General features: G+C 44.1%; 1 protein-coding gene across 2 annotated transcripts; it reads left to right on the top strand.

Annotated features, from left to right (window-relative positions):
* Positions 1–24889, top strand: LOC147684565 (metalloproteinase inhibitor 3-like). Of its 2 annotated transcripts, none has more exons than XM_086940401.1 (6): positions 1–150; positions 4769–4937; positions 15335–15408; positions 18758–18872; positions 22994–23115; positions 24357–24889. In XM_086940401.1, the coding sequence occupies exons 1-6, from the start codon at positions 28–30 to the stop codon at positions 24507–24509; spliced, it is 756 nt and encodes a 251-aa protein (XP_086796527.1). In that variant the 5' UTR covers positions 1–27; the 3' UTR covers positions 24510–24889. The 2 variants fall into 2 exon arrangements, with proteins under 2 accessions (XP_086796527.1, XP_086796526.1); XM_086940400.1 differs by having other exon boundaries at positions 42–159.
* Positions 24890–25135: the final 246 nt, after the last annotated feature.

Below are 25135 nucleotides of genomic sequence, written 5' to 3'. Positions count from 1 at the left end.
CTGGAAAACGCCTCGCCTGCTTGCTCAATGCCGACTGACTGTCTTATAAAAGGACCTCAGGCTCATTCAAAATCCAGCCACCTCCTGAAACCGCGCAAAGATTTTGCACCATCAGACTTTGAGGCAGTTGACTCGAGATTGAAGCAACAGGTGAGGAAGGTCTGTGTTTATATTTTAAAAATTAATGATGTAGTAATAGGCTTTACTTTGGATTAATTGACTAGAAAGACAGCAAAACATATTGAGTGAAGCAAGGACAGCTATCAAATTTGCCAGGAAGTTTTCTGGGAGTGCTTGGACGGCTGTCTTGCAAACACTATGGGGCATATTATCAAGAACGGCGTTAAAATTATCGCCCCTTTAGTGGCAGGAAATTCCCGCTAAAGCAGCAATTATGAACTTGATAATATGCCCTTAAATGTGGCAGAAGGCAGTTCATCAGGGTGGGGAGGCAATGTTGTCCATCACCCTGAACCCCTGAGCTCCCTCCGGAGAATTCACAATCGGACCCTTATTGAGACATTTGCAGGGCCAGTAGAGTTGCAGAGATTTTCGCATGATTATATATTTGCACATTTGCCACGTAATCCATCATCTGCTGCATAATCTGCATAGTATACCTAAAATATGTTTGCTTCTAGTGCAAAAACATACAAAATTTACAATAAATGTGGAGAGTTGGGTTCCTGACCATGGAAACTTTTTCGCAAAGTTTGGCTGGTTATATTTAGTTAACTGATTGCAGTATTTGGCTGTTAAATTTTTACTAATATGGGGAACTCTTTTCTAGACACTAACACCAGGTGTAAAAATGACTAAATAATCTAATATTACCACCACAAAATGTGCTGCATTATGTTGCATACTTAGCTATTTCATGTTGCACATTTTTTTTAACCCTGCCGCATAATTTGGTCCTCTGCTGCATAATTCTAGCGTCCCTGCCTATAAAGAGAAGGTGCAGAAGTGTGTGCCTTGAGGTATGGCAGTGGAAATATTCAGGGCTTGGCAGAATGTGCATGCGTACCTGACAACACACATGATGCCACCGTGTGGCACACGATATTGACTTCCATCACACGGTCCCTCAGTGAGGAGCCGATTCACAGGGAAAACAAGCTAAAACCTCTTAAAATAGTGGTTTTCCCGATCATTGTCCAAGGCTTTGAACTGCCGACGTCCATTAAGGGGTGTAACGAAACCCCAGGACATTAGCACCAGATACATTTTTTTTGGGGTGGGGGTGGGGGGGGGCGGATGGGGCTTGGGGGTAGGGTGTGGTTCAAAAGAGCCTCGTGGGTATTTCTCGGCACAAGGACCCTGCCCCTTTCAAGGTATGAGAGTGAGGCAGGCGCCAGCTCGGACGCAACATTAAATACTTCAGAGTGAAAGCTGGGACACCTGATGACGGCTCTGGAACCTTTACTGCAGCTGGGTTTCGTCTTCACCCTTCGCATACTCATTCTTTGCTTGCTTTGATAACTTTATTTCGGTCAAGGACCATAAAAGTGCAATAATATGTATACAAGCACAGAGATAAAACATAAATACAATAGAATTAAAAAGTTATTAAACTTTGGTTATCAAAGAAATGGTAGAGGGTAAAAAGCAGTAGTCCGTTATTTCTTATGAATAAAAACAGTTCTTCTCCGCCACATGCCAAGTAAAAACCCGGAGACAGCAAAAACAATGAGAGGGGCAGTGTCATAAGTTAAAACTCTACAAGCGTGTACACAATGTCTGAAGCCCAGGTTTTTGCATAATGGGATGATCCAGCATCTCCGAATTTCACTGTATGCTGGACAAAAAAAGAGGATATGTACAATGTTTTCCCTGGCGTAATTACAGGCAGGGCAGTTGGCCTTCGTAGTTTTTGCCCATCTGGATGTCAATGCCCCAATCGGAAGAGAGCCGTGCCTCAATTGGATATATAGTTTTCTTGCTAATGGAGGCTGCACCAGGTCCAGGAACACCACCGTCCTGTATTCAACTTTTGTTATAAGGAACTTAGTGGACAGTCTGCCCAGGGAAGTGGAACAATGTAGCAATTTAAGGTTATGCGATTTTACAGCTGCCACCAGTACAGTCCTTTGCATCCTCATGCAGCTGTCCTCCGGTGTGTCACAAAGTTGGGGAAGGCCAATTTGATAAAGGAGAGCCTTAACATGTACCAGCCAAGGTATGTTCTTGTTCTTTAACTGCCCCCAAATAGTATTGAATTCTGCTCTAAAGGGTTCAAGCTCTGGCACAGACCAGAGCCTTCTCCAATAGAGCAGGGGTCGTGCAGCCACCAAATCAATAATAGGTTCCAGGCCCAGGTCCAAGCGTAATGGTACGAGGGGCGTACTTTGTGGAAGACCAAACAGATGTTGCATAAAGGACTGCTCGACTTTCAATAAATTGCATGGATTAGTGTGTTCCCAGAGTTCGGCAGCATACAAGACTGCAGACCTGACCTGTGTTATGTATATCTCTAGGGCAGGGGTAGCAGGTTTAAAGGTTGAGGCTCTATGGAGTCTGCCTACGCCACCGATAATCTGTGCAAGTCTCAGGGAGGATTTAGAGACTTGATGGTCCCATGCAAAGTGCTCGATCAAAGTCACCCCCAGCTATATAAAGGTCTTGACTCGGTCTAGTGGGGTTCCATTCAATGTGGGATTTGGGCGGGTGTGCCCTGGCGGGTTGAAGATCATGAACTTGGTTTTCTCCAAGTTGATCTCCAATCCCCGCGAGGCGCAAAAGGAGACAAACCCGTCCAGAACCCGCTGGATGCCTGATGATGTCCGCGACAACAACAAAGTGTCGTCCGCGAACATCAGGGCGAGCACCCTATCAGTAGCCAGGCGTGGGGCATCGTTGTCCCTGACACAATTAAATCTATCTATCAGGCCATTAACATACAAGCTGAAGAGAGTAGGGGCCAGTGCGCAGCCCTGGCGTACGCCCCGGGTAACAGGGAAGCGGTCAGATAATTCCCCGTTTTTCCCACACCTCACCTGGGCGTAATTCCTGGTATGAAGTCTGATTAGGGCATCTAGTAAGTAAGGAGGGAGACCAAGTTCCTCCAGCACCGTCCAGAGCCTCTCCCTAGGAACCAGATCGAATGCGGCCCGCAGGTCCACAAAAACAAGGTAGAGGCTGCCACCCTCTACTCTTGCAGCTTTCCAGTATAGGACCTGGAGTCGAAAGATCTGGTCCAGAGTCGAGACTCCTGATCTAAATCCAGCTTGGAGGGTGGTCAAAGTTTTATTTTCCTCCGTCCAGCCCAGTATCTCTCCAGTAGAATTCGGCCCATCAGCTTCTGGGTCGTGTCGAGTAAACTAATTGGTCTATAATTAGATGGGGCGAGCGGGCAGCCCTTTTTAAAGATTGGAACAATCTCGGCTCCCAGCCAGGTCTCAGGTACTGGGGAACCCTGTAGAACAGCATTAAACAGGACCATCAAGTATGGGGCCCAGATTTTTGGCTGGGAGCGAAAAAGATCTCCAGGGAGCTCATATGCAAACAGTGGGTGCGTATAGGACACTGATGTGTATGCCAACCTGTTATTAATACATCTGTTTGCCTAAGATTTCTCCTCTTGATAACACATGGGCGGGGCGTGTTAGAAAGACTCTTTTTTATAACATTAGGTATCAGTAAAAAAGCTTATCTTTCTCCGGGTCAGGTGGCTCAGTGGACTAATGTGCGTCCAATGCAGGGGCCTGTGTTCGACCTCATGGTCGCAGGTTCAAATCCCAGCGGATCCACTCAGCCTTTCATCCATCTTAAGTCGATAAAATGAGTACCATTGAGTTTGGCAACAATGAATCTGTTACTCAGCGCCAAGAGTCCTCTGGGTGAACGTGCGCTTTACAAATACATATGTCATCTTTGTAACAAGTGGCTCCTACCCATATGCAATTCTGTGTAGTATATTATTACGTAACGTCATGCAAAATTTCTTCTGCATTTAGGACAAGGAAGTGTGTGTCTTTATTATTTCACTGTACTGTGTGGAAGATTCAGTACATGTACGAGACCCCCGACCTCTTTATCAATCTAGGGTATGGTGGCAGGTGCAGATTGCAGGGTAGCTATCAATATATAGACATGCCACTAAATCTAATCTTTGGCAAATATGGAACCCTAAAGACCTTTACAGGTCAGTGCTGTTCTAAGGTGTGACGTGGATGTTGGGGTACACCCGGAGATGTCAGCAGCCCTGCTCACCAGAACTGGACACCGGGTGCATGCAATGCTTTGTCATGTATGGATGACCAAGCTGCAAATGAGAGTGGACAATCAGTACTCACTACCTGGCCCTTCTACCAGCAGGTCCCATTCAAAAATTAGGACCTGTTGGCTCTGAAACGTCAGCTGAATATTTATAATGGACTTAATGACCCTTGCTACAAACAACTGGCCACAGATTCATGAATCAGGGCCTCCAACCTCTCAGTAGTTTTCAGAATCAAGCTGTATACCTCCAAGCCCCACCTCTCAGAACAGCATGCTGTCCCTGAAGTTCTACTTTAGTCTGTGCAGCCTAAAGTCATTATAAAAAACTGTGAACAAAAATGACCACTCTCAAGGACATCAAAGACTCACTAAGGTTACATTAGTTGTCCCTGCACATCCCACTAGAACATTAGGACATTTATAATATTCACAAGAATGTTAGGTATTTCTGTGACAGTCTGGTGAAAGGTACTACCTTGCCACCTCTACCCAACCTCAACAGTTCAAGATTTACAATGTTGCTCTCCTGTTTTCCTGTCTCCGTTAGAACATGCCCACCAGAGGTACAACCATGACCTTCAGGAAATTCATGGACCCCAGAAAGTGTATCTTCCTTGTGGCGGGTCTTCTGATTCTGGAGATCTCTAGCCCTGTTGACGCTTGCTCGTGTTTACCATCAGTTTTACAGAACAGTTACTGCGATCCAAATACTATTGGTGAGTTGAAAAAAAAAAGAAAATGATAATCTTTACTTCTGTTTTTTAAGAAATTGTTTCTTTTGATTTTACTTAAATTATATATTTAAAATGCTTCTGTTTGCTCATTGCATGCCACTGGTTAGCTTTAGTGCCACTCATATTTGCTTAATTCTTATTTGATGCTTTCCTGTACTGAAGCTTGTCAATCTTGTGTTTGTCCCTCAACTGGAGAGTAGCCTCTCAATCATCTTTCTGAGTGGCTGGCATGTAATCAATCAATCAATCAATAAATCAATCAATCAATCAATCAGTCAGGGATTTATAGAGTGCAAGGCTACCCACAGAGTGTCCCAGTCCTAAAAAGGTTTCAATACAACTGAGCCCTCCCACACTAGTGTCCTCACTGAAAGGCTACCTTGAATAAACAGCTTTTGAGTGATGCCTCAAGCTATTTTCCTCCCTTAATGCACGCACATTTGGATGAAGGGCGCTCCACAGATGTCCATATTAAAGGACATCTTTTGGATCCCATATTCTCCAACCTCACTAGACTATCAGTACAATCCCCTATCCCCCTCCCCTGGTCAGATCTTTTTTTTGTTCCTTTTAAACTTAAACTCTTAGTTAATGACCCAGACACACCCCTCCCCCAACTTCCCTCCCGCCCATGGAAAAACTTGGACACAAACTCCTGGGCACAAGTACTTTCCTCTACCACGCCAGTACTGGACCCAGATCCCTCCAGAGCTGATGTCCAACTCCATGAATGGATCAATAATTCTCTAGACACAATCCTGCCACTCAAATCTCTCCCAACAATTAGGAAATCTGCTAAACTCCCTTGGTTCACCCAGGAACTACGAGATCTAAAAAAAAAATGCAAAAGACTAGAGCGCCTATGGAGAAAAAATTGGACTATGGAAAGCAAAATAGAGTACAGAGCCTCCATCAAGCCTTATAAAAACTCTATTAAAACAACACAGGCCACCTTTTTCGAGAAAAAGATAGCTGCAGCGGCCATTTCGGCAAAAGAGACTTACCGTATTGTACATCTCCTCACCAAAATCCAAGACCCCCTACCCACTCCTGACCCGGAGGGCGCAAGATGTAACCAGATGGCCGAGTTCTTCTCCTCAAAAATCGACAAAATTCTGACCTTGCTCCCGGCCCCCACTTTCACACAAGCTCGCACTAATCCTTCCCCTCCCCCAGAGGCTCCCTGCCTACGTACCTTCCCCCACATCACCACAGAGATGTTTCTATCCATCTTACAAGATGTAAAAAGTGGTGCCCCGTCAGATCCAGCTCCCATCAGCAAGCTTAAATTGGTCGCCTCAACGGTATCTCCCTCTCTTACTAATCTCATTAATGCCTCCTTTAAATCAGGCTCCGCCCCGGCCAATTGGAAGAAAGCCACGGTCAGGGCTCTCCTAAAAAACCTCACCTAGACCCCATGGGCCTGATTCACAGAACTAACTTAAGACAAAATCCTAAACTTACAACTTTTGGTATTCACAGAAGTTAGGATTTTGTCTTAAGTTTGTCTTAAGACAGACTTAAGACAGACTTAAGTTAGGATTTTGTCTTAAGTTTGTCTTAAGACAGACTTAAGGCAGACTTAAGTTAGGTTTTTGTCTTAAGTCTGTCTTAAGACAAACTTAAGACAAAATCCTAACTTCTGTGAATACCAAAAGTAGTAAGTTTAGGATTTTGTCTTAAGTTAGTTCTGTGAATCAGGCCCCATGGATCCAACCAACTTTAGACCCATATCGCTTCTTCCTGCCATCAGCAAAGTCGCTGAATGCATGGCCAACCTGCAACTCTCTAAATTTCTGGAAGTCAACCATCTGCTTCGCCAATCCCAGACAGGGTTCAGACCTGGACAAGGCACAGACACTGCACTGTTAGCCGTGGTCGAAGAAGCTAGGAGCATCATGGACGCAGGAGGATCAGTGGCAGTGATCCTCCTCGACCTGAGCGCCGCCTTCGACACGGTGGACCATGCAATCTTTGTCCACTGGCTAAGTCTGATAGGAGTCGCTGACTCCGCCCTAGCTTGGATCAAATCCTTCCTGGAAGATAGATCCTTTCAAGTGTCGGATGGTTACGCCACGTCCAAGGCACAGCCACTCCAGTGTGGGGTTCCACAGGGCTACTCCCTGAGCCCCACGCTTTTTAATGTTTACATGTCCCCTCTAGAGGACGTTGTAGCGCTTTTTGGCATAAAACTATAATGTATGCCGACGACACCCAGCTGGTGGTCTCCCTCAATCAATTATGCAATAGCCAACATAATCTGGCTGGCTGCCTAGATAAGGTGTTTCAGTGGATGTGTGAATCCCGTTTAAAACTAAATGGAGACAAATCGGAGATACTTCTCCTGGGAAATCCAAATAAAATCCCCCCATCCCTCTCCTGGCCACCATGCATGGGAACGCCTCCAACCCCCAAGTTAAGAGTCTTGGTATCTGGCTGGACCAGGACCTTAGATTTAAAACTCAGGCCAGAAAAACGCAGGCATCTGTTTCGGCCTCATCAAGATGTCCCGAAAGATCCTCCATCTGATTCCATCCCAATCTAGAAAACTTCTGATGCAGGGGCTGGTGAACTCCAGACTAGACTACGGCAACGTCCTGTATCTGGGGGCCCCAGCTTCAGTAGTTCATAGACTGCAGTGCACGCAGAACGCAGCTGCCAGAATCCTGACTGGAACTAAAGCGAGATGCTCGGCCAAACCAGCTCTCAGAAGCCTTCACTGGCTTCCAGTGAAAGAACGGGTTACTTTCAAGACCCTGTGTATCTCCCACAGAATAATGCATGAAGAAGGCCCCCCGATCCTGAGACCCTTGATGAAACCGCATCAGTCCAATAAACAATTAAGATCCGACTCTCTCACCCTTGCCAGAGTTCCAAGGATAAGGAAGGCCAGAACCGGCGGTCGCCTGTTCTCCTACAACGCCCCTAAGCTGTGGAATTCCCTCCCACTTACTTTGAGGAGAGAACATAACCTCCTCAGCTTTCGGAAACAATTGAAAACCTGGCTCTTCCCTTGAACCCTCATTCTTCCCTGCTTCTCACTCTCTGGATCTATGGTCACTAGCGCTGGGATGCCCTAGGGTAACTATGCGCTTTATAAATCCCACTCAACTCAACTCAACTCACGCCAGTGCAACAAGTTGGGAGAAAGATGAACCACATCATTTTTCTGAATAGCTCTACATGTCCCAATATGAGGAAAAGGAGCTAACCAGCACAATCCCAGTATGCTGGCCTTAAATTGTAAATTACTAGCCCACATCTACTGAAAACGACCACCAGATGTTTCTTACATGTCCTAGGTCCTTCAGGACAGTTGTTTCTATTGAAAGAGAAAGCTGTGTGTCATCAGCATATGACCCTATCCGGACCCCAAAAGACTCAATTAAAGAGGTCAAAGGTGCCATATAAAGGTTAAAAAGAGTTGGGCTTAGAGAGATCCTTGTGGGTCTTCAAAATTGGTTACTTTAGGGTCGGAAGCATACAGACCCACCCAGACAGATCGGCTTCTATCAGTGAGATAAGAGCCAACCCATGCCAGAGCAGAACCTCCGACTCCGATGTCTTCCTTTCAGCCTGTTTCCCACGATCAAATACCAACTTGATGGAATCTGTTACCTCCACTAGTGCTGATTCAGTCTGAATCTTGACTGTGAGTAGTGTCACAGCTGCCCCTGTTCCAAGCATTTGGAGAGCTGCCCATTAATGAGCTTCTCCAATATCATTGACACCGCAGTTAAAAGTAAAATCTGCCTGAAATTAGCAAGCACTGATCTGCCAACAGCGTTTTTAGAAGAGCCATTAGTTTGTCCTGTTTCCAGCAAGTTGGCGCAGTGGCTGATTGGATGGAACTTTTGAAGAATTGATTCAAATGCTGATTGATCATCTTCAAGCTAGCAATCAAAACCCATGGAGGACATGGATCATTAGGTGAGCCAGATTTACAAGCGTGATTTATATTTTCCACTGCTGACTTTTAGCATACCAATTTTTTCTTGCGCACTTCATGAGTGTGCATGTCTTTTTTCATCTGTCTTGTTTGATTCTATTCCCCCAACCACACTTGTGTTGCTTTCTCTTGCCTGTATACAATGCTTAAGTTGTGGACTTATAAATGTTGGAGCCGGCACTATCGAAGGTTGTGGTGCGTAATACAAAGACTTTGTAGTATTGAATACCCCTCATGCCTCTTTCATCTGAGGCATGGGGGGACAATTGTCCAGACAATGGCTGCCCCTTATCTCAGTCTTGAGGGTTGTTTTTTATTCCTCAATTCTCCCATTGTCTCTTTTTTTCCATCTTTCTATACCTTCTTCTTTCTTCCATTTGTATTTTTTACTTCTTACTCTGCATCAAAGTCTTAGAAGGAAAAAGTAAGTGTCAATGGGCCCCACCTGCAACCTCCAGATCAAATTAAGCACTGCCCATATATTTCTTTCCCACCTTCCCAAGTAGTCTACCTTGCCCCAGTCCACTGGTTGCTTTTCTGCCCACCCTTCTTGTGATTCTATGACCCCCAGCTCTCTGTGTTACTTCCCCCAACCCCAATGTTGCTACCCCGTGTATCTTCCCCAATGTTACAATACCACATGTCGTTCCCTCAATTGTTCCTCCTTGAAAACACGCTTTGCACTACTTTTTGTTTTATATGCCAATCCATTGTAAATCGGCAAATAAAAAGAAAAATAAAAGCAAACGTGCCTTCAAAATAACACATCCACAGCAACCACATGATCACACCTATTTTAGGTATGCTGAACATTATCAGTAATGCTATACAGCATAGCTAAAAACATTGACAAAGCCCACAGGTCTCAAAGGTGAGACCCACTGGGTTTGCCAGTGATCGCCTTTATGTTGGCAAAAGCCAGAATGCTACCCTTTTAGATGTATTCTGTGCACATATGAATGACCTAGATCTACAAATAAAGTATTCAAAATCCTTACTATTGTGATGTGGTCGCCCAAGCACTTAGCCCAAGATTTTTAAAATGGGAGATAACAACTTAGTAAAGGTGATAAATGTTAATTGTTTAGAGACTATTTGTATTCAATCACTTAGTTGGAAATCACTTTTAACATTAAGTGGGTCATTAGGATGGCGGGGGGACTTTGTCCGCCCGCCATCCTATCAGGAAATTCGTACATCTCGGAAGGATACATAATCAGTATCCTTCCGAGACGTACGAATTGTAGTGCTACGGCCTGGCCCTTATCAAGGTGGCATTTGCTCCTTACGCACTACACTTTTCTCGACGACTTTAAGACATCATTGAATTCATTGACCTAGTGGAACCATTGCTCAACTTTAATAATTGCCCTGACGAAGTTCTTTCAAGAACGAAACACGTTGGCTGATTGTTTTTACACCTATGCTTTGGATTTATACAATTAAATACTTTTTCTATGAAGATACTGATTGAGCTTCTTTATTAATTCTTGGATACCTTGGTAGTGCACCACTCCATTGTTTTTGGTGATTCTGTTTCCTGTTTACGGGTTGTACCCCGCAACGGTGGGTACAGGAGTCGTGTATGCACACCATCAGAACACAAGTACTGTCAGATACCTTGGGAAATAATTAGAGGTCGGTGCGGCACTTGGAGTCCACCGTTGGCCCGTTGCATTCAGTTCAATATTGGGAGGGCTGGCATTCCCATTAATGCACTCATGGTAGTAGCAAAATGGAACTGGAACACTTATCTCCAACAACAGTGCAGGAAGACTCCATATGCACCAGAGATTCTGCTGTGGACACACCCTGACAGCTTTCGACTCACACACCATCACAACACAAGAACATAGTGGGAGGTGGAGATAAAGAACTAGGGAGACCTGTTTAACGAGGGACTGTGGTTCCACTTTGAGGAATTGAAAAACCAATATAATATAGGTGCGAGTAGCTTCCTACTTCGCAGAGCACAGCAGACGCGCCTACAGCTAACTTACAACACTAGCTTAGGGAACCAGTGGTCTAGACAGGGCTGAGGGTATTTGTCACTCACAGGAAGCACACCAAAGCCTTGACAGTGCTCTATACAGCACTATTTTAGAGGAAAGAAATCTTGATGCCCCATCTGCCAAATAGGTTGAGCGACCGCCTGCATTTGGAGATCACAGGAGCTAAATAGGGGAAAAGTTTTGGAATTGTCAAAATGATCTCCAGAATTGCAAGACTAAAATGTATTCAAGTTAATTACTTACTTTATGTGTGTTAGACCTGTCAGCCCTAGGGTGGTCTTTCCTTGTTTTTTTTCACCCTCGCCTTGGTTTTCCACGCTCTTTTTTGTTAGACCTATGTCTCCGGGCACCTTACCATTGCTAATCAGTGCTAAGGTGCAGGTGCTCTCTCCTACCAACGTGGCTGCCACAGGCCCCTTCTACTGCGGAGTGGTCTTTTTAGTAGCACCCTAGTAGCCAGGAGCTGGCTGGGACCCTTAGATACTGTTGCAACACCAGCCCGCCTTTTCTGCCCATAGCTAGACTGTGGAAGCTCCTGGAACCTTCCGGAATAGGGGAAGGGTCTCCATTTGCCGCCTCAGAGAGTGGTCACCTGACCTGGGAATATTTAAGGAAAGGAGGGAAACCTTTTAGATAGTTAGGGCATTAGTGACCTGGGAGAACCTACGCAGCAGTCTTAGGCGGTAGGGCCTAGGGGGGAAAGCGCTGCTGAACTCGCCGCTGCGGTTCCGGCTGTGTGCCCCGGAGCGCTGCCTGCTGTGCCGAAGTGCTGCCTGCTGTGTTGGAGCTCTGCCTACTGTCCCTGGCACTGTGTCGGAGCGCCGCTGCCGCCCCTTGTAGTGCGGACCCCGCCTGGGCCTTTGGCCCCTGCTGCGGCCTGACGGGCGCCTAGGGAGGCCCCCGCTTGTGGACAGCGTTGCAGTGGCCCCCGGTGCCAGGAGAGGGCCACCGGAGTATAAAGTGGGCCGCGCCAGGCCCCGAAGCCATCACGAGCCCCACTTGACGGGGGCACCCGGCCGCGTCATTGGCCGCGCCCCTGCCTTTGCTGCCCGGCAATTGGGGAGAGGCTGACACGCCCGCAGGCCGCGCTGCCATTGGCGGCCACGTGCACGCCTCCCCTCAGCCGCCTTTGATTGGTCACTGGGCTCCGTAAGGCCGAGAGAGGCCTGGGACCCGTCCTGCTGCTGGCGAAGGAGACTCCCAGGAGAGCGTGAGCCCCCCATCAGCCCCCGAGCTCTGGGGCTGCCGTCATCACCGCAAGGGGCCCGGGAAGGCCCAAAGACTCAAGGTAAAGCCCCGGGGGAGGGTGAAGGACTCCAGTAGAAGCGGGTCCTCCCCGGAGTGTGAAGGAGGCCCCGGAACCGCCCTCCTCTACCGGAGACTGTGATTAGGCCTCGTTTAAAACCCGCATTGGGCCTGAAGGCTCAGAATAGGAGAGAAGTTGGTAGAGGCCTTCTGAACTTGACCCCGGCTTCTAGTAATTGCTTACATACTGTGCCCGAGGTAACCCCTGGCTCGGGGAGTGTTCTTTCCTGCATGCCTTCGAGCAGGAAACCCTGTTGATGTGACTGGTATGCCATTGATGCAGATGTTACCCCCTTTAGCAATCCACTTTCCCAAGAAACGTTTTCAATTGGAACAGGTCCGCTGAAATGTTTGTCACACCACACTTGCATATGGGGAATGTGTTATTTGAAAGTGTTCTATGAATGGGTTACCCTGCATCTATAATGAATTGTTGCTTGACCCTTGACAAGAGAGGTTTTGCTTCTGCCCAAGTACCCAAAGAATAGTTTTACTGTTGTCTAGGCCTCTATGATGGAATGTTGCCTAGTCTTTACTACAGGAGAGGATTTACCTGTGCCGACCAAGAAATGTTAGTAATGAGTTAATGTTGAAGTGATTACTGGATTACCCTGAATGATTTACCAGTCGTGACTTGGGTTTTAGATAAAAGTATATTGATTTTAACAGATCAGCTGGTGTGGTGTCAATTATTGTGTGCGTTTCCAGTCTCAGTGGGAGTGTGTGCTGTATGGTCACTTTACACCTAAGCTTTCAGGTGCCTACCTGCTCACGCCAAGCTGCCCCCGTGGAATTGGTGACCAAGTTCGCACAATGTGTATTCGACTCCACAATGCATAGGTCAAAGTATCAGGGTGCCACAAATTGCTGCCCACACTGTGCAATAGGGGAGGCAGAATTCATGCACAATGTCCGGTACTGTGTACAGTTGTCTGTATACTGGGATTAAGTAACATAAACCCTAACAGACATTGAAAAAGACCCTGTTGACTGCCTACTGAGCCCAGTGAATCACACAAAAAAAGTGAAAAAATCTGTGTAAGTTTATGGACCCGGCTCTAGTTCTGGTGAAAAATTGTATATCAATGTTCTAGTAGGCACTGGCAGTGCCTGGCATCTTGCACTGGTTGCTGATATGAAAAATGGAGAAGTGCAAAGCTGCTCTCTGCCCTTGAAGCATGGAGATGAGCGAGCACAGTATTGATGTATGGAATGGGTACTTATGAAAGATGGAAGCTAAAACGGATATATGTCCCACTTGGCTTCTGTGACTTGTCTTAACTGAGATGTTAGTATGGGGGGACAAAACCGATTGCAATACTCCATACACGGGGGGAGATGGGGATCTGTAGACTGCAGTGATACCTCATCATGAAGGATGCCACATAGCTGTCTATCCCCCCCTCCACTAATACAAGATCAAGGGGTACAAGAGGAGGTCTTGGTGGCCTTTGGCCACTGTTGATGTGTAACAAGCTCAAGTTTATCATGAAACCCAAGATAATTTGAATGAAAAAAGATCAATGACACGTGTTCACAGTAAAATACTGAGCTTTCTTAAAAATTCGCCAGTCGCCCTCTGCCCTTCAGATCAGCCCCTCAGTAGAATTTGTTTTTCAAAAACAAACTTCCAAAAGGGGGAAAATAAAAACACTATTACGTCCGACACCCTCCGATTAATTTTGTTTCTCAGGGTTTGGTGGCCGTTTGTGCATTTTTTTGTGTAGGATCACAAGGCTTTACCTGACAGTCCCGAACAGGAAAAAAGTAAGTCAGAATGTCCGTCCTAAATAGTCCATTCATGAGGGCATCAATCCAAGGTTTCTGCTGGCAGAGGCAGCAAGTAGGAACATGGTGATATACCTTACTGAATAAAGCACCCTCGCCACCAAACTCTAAAGAAGGCAATTATATCCAATATTTAACATGAACTTTACACCTGGCAAGAATCTAGCCTTCCAGGATCTATTTGAAAACACATCTCCTACCAAAACTATTTTTGAGAAGCATGCATGTTGCATACTATCATCTTCCAGTGTTTTCAAATGTTATATGATCAAGGGGAGAGCTGGCCATCCAGTGAACCATGTCACAATACATCTCAAAACCCAAGATGACATCATCAAACAAGATGACATTCTAGAATGCTTATCTCAGTGATTGTTTAAGATGCAGGGCTGGATAAAGAGGACTCTTTGCCCCTTTAAAAGAACCCCTCCTGCACTTGCATACAATCAGGCCAGGTTCTAGTGGCTCTTCCCAAAGCCAGTAAGGAGCAAAGGCCCACATGCATCAATGTTACATTTTGCGATTTCTTAATTGCGAAAATTAAGGAATCGCAATTAAGAAATCGCAAAATGCTATGCATTAAAAAATCGCAATATTTTTTGCGATTCTGTATTTTTCCTTCATTGCGTTTCACAATTTGCATTAAGGAAAACCCTTCCCATTGATTCCTATGGACCAAAAGGCCCGTAGGAATGAATGGGAAGGCATTCACATTTTGCGAATTTCAAATTGCGATTCGCAAAATGTGAATGCAATTTCAAGGGTGGAGGGGGGGGTCCAAAGAACCCCTCCCTGCACCCCTGAAATGTAACTTTGAATGCAATTTACCCACACACATGCCCCAAGGGCATGTGTATGTGTAAATTAAAATTGTCAAAAATGCAATTTGTACATATTTGAAAGTTTTCGGTAAATTAGCATGAAGTTCAACTTCATGCTAATTTACCACTTCCAAATTTCGAATTTGCAATTACAAAATGATTATGCTTTGCATTTAAAAAATCTGAAATTGCGGTTTTTTAAATGCAATCACAATTTTAGAAATCGCAACATGGTTGTGATTCCTAAAATTGCGAAATGCATGGTGCATTCCAAATTAGTCAATTGCATTCGCAAGCGGCCGAAAATTGCGATTCGCACCGTTTACGAATGCAATTGACTTTGATGCTTGTGGGTAAAAGCCACAAAGCTAGATGAAATTGGCGTCTTTTTTACTTAGTCTTTCAGGTAGTAATATACATCTTCCTTGGGATGGTAATACTTCCTTACTTAATAATTAATTGATGGTAATTTGCTGCTGATTGTCTCTTTTTTTTGTCTGACAGTTCTAAAAGTTAAAATCTTGGAACCCTACGAGAAGGCGGATGGGAAGAAGGGCTTTAAAGTTGAAATCCTCACGGTAATGTTATTTCTGTTTCTCATAATTCACAGCGTGAGTGAAGGGCATCGCCATTATTTTGACAGTATGGCTTTCATTAGGTAGGAGAGGGATAACAAAAGAAATGCAACGTTTACATCTCAGACCATATCCCTGTTCATTGAGCTTTAGTAGCCTCCAGGCTGATCACAAACCCAAACACCACTGTTAACTTCCAGCTGAACTTCTTTCTAATCTTTCACTTGGATGAATTTGAGGAATATATCTAGGGTTTATGTGACTAAACATCTTACAGTTAGTAGAAAGAAGCCCTGTATTTGACTGGGGTACAACTGGTCTGGTTTTGGCAAGCAGTTCCAATGGTTACTTTTTTTTACACTTTGTTTTGCAAGCTTATGCAGAACAATACAAAGAGAATAAAAGACATGGCAGGGAAATACTTGCCATACAAATCAGAAATAAAAAAAAAACCGCTTTAATGGATGTCAGAGGAAACTATGGTTCTTATTGGTTTAGAGTAAAGATGTTAATGGTTTTGGATTACTGTAAGGTGAAGGCATAGTTGAAACACACAAGGATGACAACAGAATTCAAAGTATGGCAAAAAAATGGAAAGGAAAAAAACATTAGCAAAATGAGGTATTTGTCCGCCAGCACTAACACTGACACGCATTTCTTTTAGGTGAATGTACACACACATGTGAGAGTGACAATGAGAAATATCGTCACTCACAGTGACTGTAAAGAGCCAATTGGTAAAGTTAATGTAAAGGTTCTTATTTTTCTCAGCAATGTCAGTGATTATTCACTCATGCAAGGTGGGTTTAAATGATAGAATAGGTAAACCTGTTGCTCCAAAATATAATAGGAAAGAATCCTTACCTTACTAAAAATACACGTAGACCCACCCACTCCTGACCCTGTAGTAATCTTTTCTCAAATAACTATCTGGCAATGGGATGTCAAATTCTACATAGTCCTATTTCAATCTTAATAATAGAATGGTCTGAAAAAATTAAGCAATTAGTGCAGCTGAAATTAAATCTCTTCGAGTAGCAAGTGTATCATTTTGAAGCATGATTATTTTCTTGCTAAAATCTATTAAGACATATTCTTCCTTCGAAAATGACATTAATTTTGTGGTTTAGGATTCTTCTTCTTATTTTTTCTATTGGAGTCCAGAATATATGCAACATGCTTCACAAGTTTTGTAACTGTAAATGCATTTATAGCGCTTACCACCCCTGCCATGTTGTTGAAATGCTGTACGCCGGGCAGCACTCTGCTCCGGAACCCAAGGATAGTGGTCAGTTCATAATTATTGGGATTAGCCTTGCAGGGACGGCCTTAGGCATGTGCAAGCTGTGCACCTGCACAGGGCCACCAAACCCCAGGGTCCTCCACGCCAATACATATCCTTATTATAATAATCCTCTGAGGATGGATACATATTTGCGTGGCGGCCCCTGGCAGGGATTTGGTGGCCTCCGGCTCTGTTCCACTTCCAAACACCCTGACCCCCCCTCTACACTGGCCTCCACGCTCCGCCCCGCCCGAACCCTCTTCCAGGGCCCCCTACCTACGCTCCCTGCCCAGGGCCGCCATGAGTCTAGAACTGCCCCTGAGCCTTGTGACCGTACCATGCATTCACTCCAGTTTCTTTGGAGTAGATTAAATTAATGTGGGTTCATGTAAATGATGTCAACATGATGATGTAAGCATGACTATTTCTTTAAAAATATAGGTCATGGAAATGTAAACTTAATCATGAAAATGCCAAAGATAGCACCCTTGCAAAGGAACTGGACAACCATCTTGAAGTTGTTGTATCACTGTTTTGTGCTTTTAGGCACTAAGAGGCAGCTTTGCTATACTTCTGACTCACCAGTAACAGGCCTCAATGCCTTGCAAAACTAAGCAGAGGATAGAAAAGGTCCCAGAGCATCATACAACTGCTGAGTGTGTACACAGCATTTACCAGAGCATTTTGTCTTCAAACATAAAAATCGTAAATGAAAGACAAAGGGGCATATTAACAAGCGGCAGCGAAAATTATCGCTGACCGCTGTTAGCGTTAAAAAATATATCGCCGGCTATCCCTGGTGATAGTCGCTATGGTAACGCAGTATTATCTACTCTGACCGCCATGGCTATGGAAAAAAAACAGGGATAGCAGGAATATCACCGTTTTACATCAAATAACACTGGCTTTCCAGCGATGTTTAATGAAAAACTGTGATAACCTTGGTGATAGTGACTGTGGTTGCAGTCACATAATCAACCTCCCATTACAGGTATGCCTAAGTCTGAAAATTAGCAGACTTTAAAAAGCAGCGTTAACAGTGGTTAGCGCTGCTTTTTTTATCTCTAAGAGGGTTCGCGTGAAGCTTGATAATAGGAGAAATGTCGCTTAGCAACATTTCTCCTATTATTTTGCTCTGGATGCGATTTTGCATGTTAGCACCCTGTTGTTGATAGGGAGATAATTTTATCTCAGCTTTTTTGGCTTTTAAAGCGGAGATATATCCCTTGTTAATACACCCTAAACTTCCTTTAAATAGCAGAGTGCCAGGTTCAAGGACTTTTAAGAGGTGGTCAATTACTGATAATTCCACAGGTCTAGTTGTGATTAATCAGCGCGGTTTAACACCCCCATCTATGGTATGGCGCAGTTTAGCATGCTTTGCACATGTTACTTGTTCATTAATTGCGTATACTGGCTGAGTTTAGGGGTTTTTTATTCAGCTTTTTTACTTTTCTGGCTTTGCCTGTGTGAGACTGGTGTTCTTTGTGTCTTGTCCTCTATTCACTTTCTCGGTTACTATTTTTATTGGCCCGTGTTTTATCCCAGCAGGTTCTTAATGGTTTTTAATGTGTGTGCTTTTATGGTTTTTGTACAAGAAACCGATAAAGATAAAGATTGATTGATTGAAAAAACAACATAAATCCTACTACTTGTGGAGAATGACATGAACAATTGAAAGAAGTGAACATCAGGCTTTGTATGCAAAAAAGGAATTGAATCAGGTGGACAGGAGACTCATGGAGGGGGCACTTTGGAGGTGTGAGTTTTGAGAGAGACGTTTGGAGATGGTAAGTGGTTGAGCATTAAGCCTCTGTAGCCAGGGCATGGGTTTATGCAATTATATTGCAACATGTTGGGGTGTCCAGAGGAATGAGTCAGTGTTGCTGTCTGTTCTACTACTTTTGGCCTCGAACCATGGGAACAACGCATATGTCACAATAATCAAATAAAGGTAATTAAAACTGGGCAAAAAACATTCATGACTTTATTGTCTGCAAATAATTTGTTAATGTATACAATTAATATGCCGCTAACCCCTACCTTATTATTCACTTCTCATGCTAGGTACTGAAAGGCGATCAGAAATGGAAGAAAGAGACGTTTATCGATTCGATGAGCGGGACCACCTGCGAATACTATTTCAATACCAATGGGTTCAACGTTGAGTACTTGGTCATAGGTCAGACATCTCTGGTGTGGTGCTGGGGAATGCTGCATTAAGCAGGGAACATTTTCACTGTCTGCAACTATTCTATTGGGCTGTTCCTCAGAAGCCACTCTGAAACCTCTGCGCCCATCTTATACACCCTTGTGTACCCCCGACCGCACACCTCTCACGTTCATCCAACATGTGAAAAGGTTTACTAGCATCAATCATAACATATGTGTAACACAGAGCTTACTAAAGTGATATTAGTCGACTGAATGACACCCAATGTATTGACTTCAGAAACATGATTTGGAGACACAAGGGGTCTCAGCTGCCATACAGTTCTGTAGTCTAGAGGGCATGAGGTCCAAGAGCTGTCTCATATGTAACAATAATTCAGATAATTCTAGCCTAATGTCGATGCAGCTAAATAAATGTATCTAGCCACAGCTATACTAAGATATTTGCATTGTAAACGTCTTAGTGATATGCAGCTACATGTCAGAACTTGGGAAGATTAGTTTCAGAAAACTCACAGAATTGGACAAAGGAAACCGCTCACTTTTCAGTCCCTGGCGATTAAATGGCAAGTGCTCTAATACTTGCAAAGATGCACAAGCCGAAATCTCTGCTTTATATTCCGCATTCGTGGTCCGAAATTCAGAAAGCCCTATATTCACCACAAAGGCTATTTTTGGCTTAATATTCATGTAACAGCATCATTTACATGGGTATCAATGTGCTCCTCCACCTAAAGTGTGTAGGAAAACTCTTCTATTGCAAAGGGAAAGGTACTGTTGCATTTCTAGTCCTTGCTTATACTGTACACAGTGGCGGCTCGCTTAGGGCGTGCTGCGGGTTGGTGGGGCGGGGCAGGGGATGGGCAGGGTGATGGGTAGTAAACTCAGACATACGATGGAATGGAGGAAAGTAATTTTACTTTCCCCCGTTCGGTCGTATGTCCGAGTTTACTACCCCCCACCCTGCCCCTCTCCCGCCCCACCGCCCCACCGCCCCACAGCATGCCCTATGCGAGCCGCCACTGCTGTAGAATGCTCTAACTATGTCCTTCCCAGCCACAAGGAAACAATACAGTGCTAAGCTAGAGGGTAAAGACGGAACTCTTGGCTTGTGGTGTGACTAGGATTCTACAAGGACCAAACACGTTGACCCACAAATGTAAACTGTTTCTCTGAGAAACACCAGAATCATCACCCTTGGTAGATTGGAAGAAAATGGCTTCTCCAGAGAAAATGCATTCCTAATACCTGGTACATTAACGGAAATTTGCCTAATGCTGATACCATCAATAGAGAACTTAAGAGACCTATACCACTTTAGATAAAAACATCAAAAACAAATTTTTCAAAAGTCACACCATACAGAGAATTGGATGTAATATATAACAAAAATTGCAAAAACGTACTACAAAGAAAAGCATAGAAAAAAGTCCCTCAACTTTCTCAAATTGGAAATGAAGAATATTTTGAAAAAATGACACCCACTGTGACTGACCCGGTACATAGTCAGGCAGAAGCTGGCGGGAGGTCCCATTTGAATTTTTTGCCATTAAACTTGGTCATATTTTTTAACCATGGTAAGCTTTCAAATGAAAGCGCCCTGCAAAAACAGCTATTTGGTAAGCGGCCCAGTAGCACATGTTTCCCACTAGAAAAGATCAGAGGAGGAAAAATTCAATGTGAAGCTGCCGAAGAGGCATTTCTTTCTGGGAGGTTTGGTAGGTTGACCCAGTGTTCTAGGAGTAACACGTCTATAGTTTTATCCCAAGTTCTGCAGCACTGCTTTCTTGAACAAGAGTCCTCCCATGTCCAGGGCTGGTAGTTTAGGCTCCTGTTAACCCCTCACAGTTTTAAGAGAGTCCCCCCAACTCGGCTTTTATTTTCCCAAAAGTACAAAATCCCAGTTTTAACGGAGCCACTGGAATTCGTCCTCGGCTAGCGCCGGGACGCCCCGTTGCTGGGGCAGCTGTCGCGCTCAACAAACCTATAACATAACATAACATAACATAGCATCCTCTTCCCTAGGACAATCTATACATACCAGCTACTGGAGGAAAGTTTTCTACTGACATTCAAACTTATCTCGCAAACCGTAAATCCCATTTAGTCGAGCCATGAACATAAGCAGAATACTGGTGCATCCAGTCCTGGAGCCATCGATCTCCTTTCGGTGAGCCCAGGACAGAGTGTTAAGTGATGAAGCAGTCAGTCTTTGGTAGTGAAACCTAGTTAATCCCAAAGAAATCCACAGGCATGCCAGGTCCAGTATTTTGGCAGAGGGTGGCACTTCCTTTTCTGAGTTCCCACATCACGGCATCAATAATTTCAGTGTTGCATGCACCCATAATCCATCATTGAGAGTTTATTCCTCAGCCCTGCTCCCCACTGAAATACAGATGAGATCTCCTCTGAGCCAAGAGTTGGTTCAGGCACCTGCACAGGCTGTCTTATCTGAGTTTTCTGAAAACCCATCCTCTGAATTAAGTAGGGGCCACAGAATCAGTCCACTCACTGATGTTGTACTTGACAATCCTCAGGGGTTTCCTCCCTCTGATGTTAGGCATGGTGTTGCCAGTAATTTTAAATGCAACCTTTGCAGAAAGAGCCAACAAGGGATGCAAATGCATCGTGATCGCTTACGAAAAGTGTGTCTTTTGGCATGAACTTCACCTGAGCTCAGGGTTTGGTCAGAGAAATCAGCAGATCTGCAGGATAAGTATTTCTGCAGAAAATGTATTTGGAGGAAATTATAGTGGGGAATGACAGATTATAGCGACTGTGGCCCGGTACTTTACAGCTTGAGAGGGCCGGGGGTGAGGAGTGGGTGTCCTGGTACATGACTAAATTAAGACATGCAGGTAGATCCATGAAAGAAAAATCGGCTCACAAAGAGTCAGATTCTGTGAATCTGGCCCTTTGCGAGCACAATTTTTGCATTTGGGATTCATCATCCCAAATGTAAAAATCGGTAATTGCGAAGTCGCATATTTGCGAGGAATTGCATTTAAGGAATCTCTATTTGAGATTCCTTAAATGCAATTCATTAACCATTTTTTATTTGCGAATTCGCTATTTCTGGACGCTATTTACCGCGAGGTCAAACCTCGTGGTAATTAGCGAAAACTTGGAAAAATGCATTTAAATGCATTTTTCAAAGTTGCATGTTACACACACACATGTCCTTTGGACATGTGTGTGCGCAACACCAATGTAGATTACATTTCAGGGGTGCTACAGGGTGTCCTTTGGACACCCCTGGCACCCTTGAAATCGCATCCTTATTTGCGATTATTCATTCCTATGGGCATTTAGGCCCATAGGAATGAATGGGGTTATTCCTTATTTGCGATTAGCAATTTGCTAATCGCAAATAAGGAATGTGTAGGAATCGCAATTTATTTAGCGATTCCGACATGAATCCCGTTTTGCAAGTCCTTAATAGCGATTCCTTAATAATCGCTATTAAGGACTCGCAAAACGGCACTATGATGAATCTAGCTGATAATCTGGACTCAGGGCTTTGTAATCCCCTAGGCTAAAGTTGGAGCCCAAGTAGCATTTCTTAGAAAACAGGTAAAAAAACAGGATGACTGAAAGGAAGTAGTTCTGTTGTCAGTTGAGCCTATTTTAAAGAAGCCTGCTTGTTACTGTTGTTGGTGTGTTCAGCATCTGTATGCTCCCCGAGTGAAGATTCCCTCACACCTTAAGCAGTAGAGCCCACAGCCGGATTTCATTCATATCCTTCTCCCAGGTTGTATTGGTCCCCACAAGAGGGAAAATGAATTACTAATGTGTCAAATAGACCATCTTGCTCCTCACAACTATTGTTGGCCAGCAACTGCATGCAAGGCCCTACAGGATGTTAGTAGCTGCACCATGGAACTAGATGTCCAACTGCTCACATGTAGGAAACGCCATGTGCTCGCAACGGGTGGAGGAGCCCTGCACTAACCAGTGGAAGCAATGTACCAGGGTGCTTCCATTGAAGTAGTCTTAATACATTAGATTCCAGCAGCAATTAAATGCATTGAAGAAACTTACAGCTCACCTGTTGACACACTGTTAGTGAGAGTGATTACTCTATCGAATGCTAATGGTAGCTTTTGTCTTTTCTCCGCTCTCTCTGACCAGCTTCCATCAAGAATGGCGTCCTCATAATGAGTAGCTGCAACTACAGCTCGCGCTGGACTGCGCTGACTTCCGGTCAAAAAAAGGGTGTAGAGGGAGCCTACCAGAAAGGATGTACCTGTAACGTAAGTGTTTCCTTGGTCACGGGTCCTGTCACGGCCACCAAATAAGTAGCATAGCAAAATGGAGTCTTACCAGAGGAGGGACCAGTGGCAAAAAAAGGAGTAGCAAAAGACATAGGACACTCAAGGGAATATTGTGAATAAAATGCTAATCTCTTTACCTCAATTTTTCGAATACCAATAATGTTGTTCTCTGCACTTGACCAGAACATTTTCCCTATAGGATCTTTTAATATTCTAATCATTGCTGGAACCTGGCTCTGGATCCATTCCATAGGGAGCTGAATTTGTCTGGACTTTCAAAATCTCCCTAAGAGTATATACTACCGGATTCATATCTATATTATTTCCAGAGGATATGGTAGTGCTTAGAAAATCTCACAGTAACACCTCATGCTGCTTTAGTAGAGGAAAGCAAAGCTTAGATGTCGGTTTGAATAACATTCCTGCAATATCTTAATCACCACAGAAAGTTGAAGCCTCATCACTTCATATGGAACTCTGTGTCTTAATCTCAACGGCGTGCCTCTTAGTCCAATATTTACACTTGGGAGTAAATTACAGCTGCAAAGAACACTATGGAGGAAATAATATTAGTGATGAGAGGCACCTGCAATGTGCAGCACATTTACATCTGGGAGTAAAAAATGACGACCTTTGCATCCATTGGATATGTAAACACTACTGCACAGTGTTTTCCACCAGCAGTTATCACAAGTGAAATATAGTGGGTAACTGCCCAGGAAGACATAGGAAAGAATGGAATGAATACTCATCTCCAAATCGGAAGACATGCAAACCTGGACATAAAGCTTTTCAACACTTTTTCACAGCTGTAAATGATCTCCTAACTCTTTGAAAATGAACCACATGATTTCAGAGCCAGAACTCCATTGCACATGTCTTAGTTATTGAGCTTAATTAGGTTTTTTTTCGGGTGGATCTTTAGGCAAATTATCTCAAAAGTCATGTCTTGATTCCATGATTTGTGGGTACCTGTACTAAAGATCAGCTCCAGCTCTTTTGATAACGTCATTTTGTAGTGAGGACAAATTTTGTTACATATTCTATCGAGACAAAATATTTATTTTGTAATACTCTAGTTAAAGCCTGCTTTGGAATTAATTTTGCTTGAAGTTTCTTCGTCACTTTGATATAAAGTACATTTTAAAGCTGGAACACTGCTGGTGGCTACTTTTGTGCTTGTTGGGTGACCAGGCTTTTGTTTTCTATATTTTCGACAGATTGAGAAATGCTCCACTAAACCCTGCCCATCACCGAAGGCAAATACATGCATACTTGAGCAGTATGCAGGGGGCGATGCTGATAATCAGGCAAACAACCAGGTCTGCGTCCCTAAGACCAGCGGTGAATGCGAATGGAAGAATATTGAGTAGGACGAGTTGACCAGAGAAGCCATCTCGATGTTCAACAACCCACAGATGGTTGAAGCCCTTCTACACCATCCATCTTGTAGATGACGAATAGTCAGGAAACAAAGCGCAGCTCCTACATCTGATTAAAGTAGTCAATAGAAAGTGGGCAAACTACTCTTCAGGAAGCCCTAAGTAAAATACCTTTGTACTTTGCAGATTGTTTGCTACTTCTCTAATCCTTCAAGGACCTGCACACATTTACTGTCCACAATTCACATTGCATGTCTCCACAGTCTCATTTTTTATCTATGTATCTTGTTTCATAAAGCACTTGGGGGCCTGGTCGACACTTCATAAATGCTCAAGAAAATTAAAACAATAAAAGAAGTATTTTGGAACCACCACAAGAGTCACTTATTATAATTAATCAACATAAGACTGATGAGCCTCATTTAGAGTTTGGCAAACAGGATAGACCGCCACAAAGGTAGTGGACCACCCTGTTGGCCAAACTGACGGTCTGCAGACTCTACTTAGAGTCAGGTGGACTGACATGTTTTCATCAGCGGAGCCCTCGCTGGTTCCACTAGCTGTACCCTAACACCAATGCCCAGATGAACATGCTGCCTATTTTGAACAGGTGTTCT

This window comes from Lissotriton vulgaris, chromosome 10 (assembly GCF_964263255.1).
Source record: "Lissotriton vulgaris chromosome 10, aLisVul1.2, whole genome shotgun sequence".
Lineage (NCBI taxonomy): Eukaryota > Metazoa > Chordata > Amphibia > Caudata > Salamandridae > Lissotriton > Lissotriton vulgaris.
Note: the sequence above shows the minus strand (reverse complement) of the source record. Positions and strands in the feature narration are given on the sequence as shown.

What these genes read in the sequence shown, in the direction of transcription:
- LOC147684565 (XM_086940401.1), top strand. Translation starts at nt 28, where the DNA reads ATGCCGACTGACTGTCTTATAAAAGGACCTCAGGCTCATTCAAAATCC. An exon ending in ACTCGAGATTGAAGCAACAG is followed by an intron (nt 151 to 4,768) that starts GTGAGGAAGGTC and finishes TGTCTCCGTTAG; the next exon opens with AACATGCCCACCAGAGGTAC. An exon ending in AGAAAGGATGTACCTGTAAC is followed by an intron (nt 23,116 to 24,356) that starts GTAAGTGTTTCC and finishes TATTTTCGACAG; the next exon opens with ATTGAGAAATGCTCCACTAA.